The 7040-nt window shown below is 42.8% G+C and overlaps 1 protein-coding gene across 1 annotated transcript; it reads right to left on the bottom strand.

Annotated features, from left to right (window-relative positions):
* Positions 1–2260: 2260 nt before the first annotated feature.
* Positions 2261–7040, bottom strand: LOC122770572 (beta-1,3-galactosyltransferase 2-like). The gene is made up of 2 exons (XM_044027510.1): positions 6735–7040; positions 2261–3920 (listed from the first exon to the last, which is right to left on the bottom strand). The coding sequence occupies exons 1-2, from the start codon at positions 6761–6763 to the stop codon at positions 2819–2821; spliced, it is 1131 nt and encodes a 376-aa protein (XP_043883445.1). The 5' UTR covers positions 6764–7040; the 3' UTR covers positions 2261–2818.

Consider the following 7040-nt stretch of genomic DNA (forward strand, 5'->3'; position numbering starts at 1 on the left):
AGTAGGAAATTATGTTTGTACAGTGAATGTAAAAGTGAACATTGTGTATTTGCTGCAGATACACATTCAGTATAATCATACAGTGCAAATGTGTGTATTCTGACACAAACTCTCAGTTTTGCAGCGCTGCATCTTTACAACAGTGACCAAACACATCTCAGTGTACCCTTTAGACCCGGGGCCGACCAGAACGTCGCCTCCGTTGTTATCTGTCAAGCAATAAATTACAATAATCTGCATGATAACAGCCAACAAGCAACCTGCATGCACGTTCTGCACCTGTATGAGAGGAAATTGTTTTCCTCCCCAGCAGGTGATTAAAATCTGCTCCAGTCCAGAATAAACCCGGGGTTAAAGCGGCCAATGCTAGGATTATACCCCGGTTATATTATGGCCTAGGCCGCTTTAAACACGGAGTATAAATTAGCCTAGGCCAGACTATACCCCTCTTGTGTAAAGAGGTTTTGATTGTATTTACACAAAGAATGACTTAATTGTTCAACATATTATTGGGGTTCCAGCTGTGTCCTTGAAGCAAAATTGTGGCTTGTGAAATGGTGCCGTTCACCAAAATCTTACTCCAGGGTAAATACATGTTCCTGTTCCTGTTTATAAATATTAGTGAGTGAATATACAATCAAATACAATCAAAGTGTAAATACAGTCAAAATCTCTTCCCCGGGTATACTCTTTATTTTGGCCAGGGGTTAATCTGGTCTGTCACAGCTGTACATTTTAATTGGAGCGTTTGTTTATCTTGCCGCTTGGCCATCGGACAGACGCTTGCTCCTGGTGATCAGGTTGTAATGTCTAAATATCCCAAGAAGGTCGACAGACGATGAGCGCCTTGGTGTGTGCCTCCTGCCATGGAAGTCGTCTTGCTTTGTCACTCCTGTCCTGATTGGCTTGATTTTGAGACTTCCACAGACGTCTCTATTTCTCTGGACGATTGTGGGAGAAGACGTGCCCAGAGTGTTGGTTGGGTACTAGGAACCACTTCCCTGGACTCCTTAAAACCTCCCTGTTAAACATAAGCATCCCTGTCACGTAGTTCTGCTGGGTGTTACGGCCGAGGGCCAGTGTCCTCCCTAATTTAGCCTTGAGCTAGGTATGCAAACTAGTCTGTCTGGTCCCTCGCCTATGATTGGAGAGGACAGGCGGCGTTGCAGGTGGACTGAAGTGTCCTTTTTCATTTGCTTTTTGTTTGGTTTGAACGACATCCTCTTCCCATTTTTCCGTTGTTTGCCAACAATTGTTGCCAGATTGCTGCGTCCCTTCCACCCCTAACGAGCTGGGACATGGGGAATGCCGGATAACCTAAGTATTGTTACTTGGCGTTTGCCTGCGTGTTGTCTGTTTGCTTCGTCACTCCTGTCCCGATCACAGTAATCACTCTTGTGAGAGGAAATTCAAATCTTCAGCAAACTTAATTACAAATTTAGGATAAGACACAAACGAGGCACCTTTCAAGGTTCCCTCACTAGATACAAAGGGGCCAGGCATCTGGGCCAGATCTCAAGTCTTACTAAGTATGTGTATCAGACCTGGCACGCTGCTCACCAGGCATCTCCATGATGCCTTAACTGCTCAGATGTCAGGCATTGTCTCAGGGCTGTCGTCAATAAAAATCTTTCATCAGCGACTCCAGAGTTCCATCGTTGGTCGTCTCACCTGGTAGTCCAAAATCTCCGTGACAGCGGTCATCTATGGACGGTGACACCAATTCTACATGCAGAATAGGCCGTGAAGCCATCAGCAGGGCTACTGACAATGGACACTATGGATGGTCGTCCCCTGTCCGACAGTCAACTATCAGGGTGGTGTCAATATGATGAGAACCTGCATACATGTATGTGCTACGTTCAGAATACCAACTCCATCAACTGCATCCCTTCATTGACGCCCTATTATTTTTTACTCTATCACTGAGAGCAGCTTATGGAGCCCTTCTTTCATTCATTCATTCATTCATTCATTCATTGTCCACTGCTTTATCCTCCACATGAGCATCATGGGTCACTGGACCCAATCCCCGGGTGTAATGCGGAGTATGCCCTTGACAGGTCGCCAGTTCATCACAGTGGAGTCCTTCATTCCTTCATTCATTCATTCATTCATCATTTACTGCTTTATCCTCCACATGAGGGTCGTGGGGCTGCTGGCGCCAATCCCCGCTGACATAGGGTGAAAGGCAGAGGTCGCCAGTGTGCAGCCCTATTGGTTATCTCAAAGTCAAAGAAAAGAGGAGACAACTCTCCCATTCAAGATTTTCAAGATTTCTTTATTCTTCACACGAGATCGTACAAGGTGCATTGTCGAGATAAAGAAACATAGAAATAAAGGTACATCCAATAAAAAGTGAAGTAGATTAGAATATGAAGGAAACTGTACCCAAGAATAAATAAGAAATAAAAGGAATAAATAAAACTGTACAGGAAACACTCTTCTCTGTCTCTACCCTCTCTCGCTCTCTCATATATATATATATATATATAAATATATATATATATATATATAGCAGGGATTTTGATTGTATATTGGATATTGGATATAGGAATACAGTGCAGTGACACAAATTAGACTGGAAAGATGTGAATTCAGTACTGTGTCCACACAACCCTTGAAAAAAAGAAATCTATATTCAGATTAGCATTAGCTCTGAGAGTTTTAAAGGCACTATTGTCTGCATATGTTAACTTCTGTACACCTTCAAATTATGCAACACTTAAATTCACATTGAGGAAATTGCAATTAATAGTAAAGATACATCCCATCCCTAAACCATTTGTTTGTTTGTTTGTTTATTCATTTCCTCGACCTAACAAGGTGCCCCTGGCTTCTTCAAGTCTGTCCAGTAGTTTAACATTTCTTGTGAAGAACCAAGAATGAAGGTGATGACTCTGGAGAATATACAACGGTCATACTTTGTATTGTAGGCTTGAAACTGCCAGGGATTCGGTGGAGATGTGGGTTTAAGTCCAAGCTGTTTCATGCACATTCCAATGTAAGCGTCCTCTATGTTAAAGGGATTTATTGATTTGGAGGCTTCCACAAATTTCTTTGGAAGATCATTGGAGAAGACGTATCCCATGCCCAGAGTGTAGGTTGGGTACCGGGAATCTGGGTACAACTCCTCTGGGACATACCACTTGGACTCCTTATAACGGATAACCTCCCTGTTGACCATAAGCATCCCTGTCAAGTAGTCCCACTTGGGAATACCCGGTAGCGTTAGCATTTTTACTAGATTGTCAATGTTCAAGAACATGTCTGAGTCAACCTTCATGGCATATGCTGCTGTTGGGCAGCGGGTGGCCAGCCAATCCATGATGACCATTGTTTTGGTGGTCAGATTGAGGTAGCTGTCCATGAAGCTGCTCTGGATCAAGTCATGGTATTGAAGATTCTCCTGATCGAGCTTTTGTTTTTGTTCGTCATCAGCATTGCGAGGAAGACCCAGCATAAAGAGCGTGAGCACCACCTCACCCTGCACCAGGCTCTCATTGCCCCATGTCTGTCGGATAGCATTCCGAGCTTCCCTGTTTTGTGGCGTGACTGGAACCATCAACACCAGGAAAGGAGTTTTGGATTTGCACACCTCTTTGTTATCCATAATGAAGTCATAGTTGCGTGGGTAGGCCGGGTGGTACAGAGTACCTGTGGGTGCTGCAGTAGGAAGTCTGCTTGTTAAGTTTTTGGTTTCAGTGACTTCATTGAGTCTAAATCCTGGTCCTGAAAAGACAGACTTAGGTAATTGACTGGTCCAATTAAAAATGTTTTGGTAGTGTTCATGGAATGAAAAATTCCACCATGATGCAGAGCTGAAGATGACGAGGAACCCAACACAGAACAGAAGCAGGACCTTGAACCAGAGGTGGAGTGCGGACTTCCTCACAGGACACAGGCTCACACAGCATGGTCTACAAAGACAACAAAGACAAAGTTAAGACTTGTGCATAAGCAACTGCAAAATTAAGGAGACCTGTAAAACAGATGTGAGGAAAATGTGTTGGGGTTGGGTCATTTTAATAAATATAAATAGCAATGGGTAACTTATGCTGTGGTTCCACCATGGTAAGTTTCAGTTTGGTTTGGAATGGTAAAGCCTTGGGGCAGGCTTTCGTTTCGCCTGAGAATGGAACCTTTACTGTGTATGTGTGTGTATACTGTACATAGAGGAAGCAAAAGGGCTGAGATTATTACACAGGTTGCCTGATTTGACTGTAAAACTGTGATATTTGGAGCTAATTCTCACTTCTTGTCGCTTTTCCGTCATCAACAAACTTTGGACGCTGTTCCTGTAACAATGAATGTTTAAATAATGGAAAGATGAGCCATGGGAGGAACCCTCCGTTATGACACTGATGCACCTGAACTCTCACTGAAACCACACCTTCATTGTCAGAGACATGCACCTGAACTGGTCAGACCTGCAGATCAACCTCTCAGCTCACTGGTATTTTGGGGCTAGTTCTACACATATCACGGTCCATTTTGATTCCACCAGCCATCCATGAACTTTTTAACGTTGATGATAGCGGTGTTACTTCAAGAGCTCTTATTTCAAGATTCAAGTCAGTTAAGGTTTCTCACTTAACTTACATGACACAGCTGAAACCCCAATAACATTATGAACAATTATGTCATTCTTGTTTAAATACATTCAAAACCTCTTTACACAAGTTGGTTATAGTCTGGCCTAGGCTAATTTATACCCAGTATAATCTAATCTAGCATAGGCCGCTTTAACTCCATGGTTTATTCTGGACTGGGGTTATACTATGGCCTGTTACACCAGGAGAGAGCTTGGGTCACATAATTAACGTGTTTAAAACCACAATGTATAGTCCTCCCGAAGGTCAGCTCTATGTGTCAGCAGAGAAAGGTCTCCAAAACCCTTTAAATATCCTGACTCTGGGACTCACAGACAGACTGACAGTGGATGTGGCATTGTCTCAGTTCTCCTCAGATCTGAGCTGCTTCCAATAAAGCTTTTCAAAGTGTCGTGCCGTGGCGTGGCGAGGCGAGGCGAGGCGAGTAGAGCCGGTGGAAATACGCCATTAGAGGATTAAAACGAGCTGTCAATCACCCAGATTGGAGCTATGGCCCTGATCATGCTGAGGCTCAGATTTGTCTTTGACAGTCCAGAGCACAGAGCCACAAATATATTGATTTTTGAGTCATTTTTTTTAATTCTAAACAAATTTTTATTAGACCAATAGTGGCATGTAAATACAATGAATTAAATTAGTTTAATAATTTGGTATCCATAGTAATCTTAAATGGCGCAGATGGTGCCAAACTAGAGTTGCCGAGGCATCTCTTTACTAAAAACTCTGTAAGTTTACTCTTTTACTCAGACTTTGCACAGCTAATGTCACATGTTGTTACGTGACCTCCATGAGTTTTTAATGCACATATTTATTCTAAAATGCAATATTTTGTTGGGCCAGTGAAAACAATCCTTCATTTACGGTGGGTCCCATCTGCATTTACTCTGGCACAGTGGCATCTTCAGTGAAACTTACACTTACACAGAGCTTGTAATGGCAGAGATAGACTCTATTTAGTTTGGGCATGTCATTTTCGAGCAGGGACTCCAACAAGTGGGTCAGTGGGAAGAATAGGTTAACTCATCTCTGACTACAGAAACTCCATCCTTGGTCGGCTCACCTGATAATCGAATCTCCGCAACATGGCTCACACAACTTAATGTTCACAAATCCGAACTATGCCTTTAGGAACAAGCGCTGGGAGTTGACGCGGTGCCATATGTATGTATGTATGTATATATGTAGCCTTCAGCTACAATAAACACAGCGTCGAAACTCATGTGTGGGACACTTTGCATGTTCAAATCAGCAGCAGCAGCATAACAGTTTAGTCCTGAGGGGAGGAAGCCCGTGTGTCTGTGCGCTTTTACGCACAGAAGCCTCTTTAGATAAGCACGGGAATACTGCACCGTTGTCTTTCGACCAGGTTTTTGTTGGTTAATGGCGGAGTGCTTTAATGCTTATTTGAGCGCTGGTACATCGCACATACACACACATTGTCATCGACTTCACATCAATTCAGCTCCCTTGTAAAATAAAACTACACAAAATAAACGTGGACTGAAAACACAGAGCCTCAAACAGAGGAGGTTTTAAATTGGCTCACCCCCTCATGTGTTATTTTGCTCCGTCCATTTTCAGCTGAATACATCTGACTGCTACTCCATATGACTACTGTTCTACTGAAATACAGCAGGTGAGACAGGTAGAAACTGCATGACGCATGCTGTTAATTTCAATGGAAAAATGGTCCGGTGAGTTATTTCATGAAAACAATATAAATTGCTTTCACGAATGTATCTTGTAACATGTACAATTGTTTAATTTCAAATTGGATCTACGATTTGCTCCTTTATTTAATCTATAAACCTGGATTTTTTCCTCTGAATTTGATATTATTTGATCGAGACCTGGACCTGGACACTGGAGTTGTGTGTGTGTGTGTGTGTGTGTGTGTATTTCAATCACACAGTGCGCACACACATGTCTGTAACCTCCGTGTGTTCTTCGCTTCCTTGAACGTGAAAAAGAGTGTGTTTAGTTTAGTTTAAACTGAACCTCACACACATTTATAATGGCTGTTTGTTTGTTTTTTGTGTTGTTGTTGTTGTTGTTTTTTGTAACCCCGGACAACAGGTGTATTTGAGTTGGAAGGGAGTTAAAGTGACAATGAGCGCTTACCTTTTTGTGTCCTTTTCTAGATCGTCCATGACGGCATCGACCCTTCCTTATTTCCTGAATCCTTCCTCATTTAGTGCACTTTACCCTTTGCCATGAAAAACCCAGCTGATAGATTCAGAGGAAAATACGCAAATTCACACCTCAGTCCCGCCTCTCTCTCTCTCTCTCTCTCTCTCTCTCTCTCTCACGCACACACACGCACAAACGTACTTAACAGTGCCTCAAAAACAGGAATTTCAAGGTTCGGAACACGTTCCTGATAGTTCCCCTTAGACATACAAGATAGACTTTACACCTGCACTGGTA

The sequence above is a fragment of the Solea senegalensis genome, linkage group LG6, assembly GCF_019176455.1.
Source record: "Solea senegalensis isolate Sse05_10M linkage group LG6, IFAPA_SoseM_1, whole genome shotgun sequence".
NCBI classification, from domain to species: domain Eukaryota; kingdom Metazoa; phylum Chordata; class Actinopteri; order Pleuronectiformes; family Soleidae; genus Solea; species Solea senegalensis.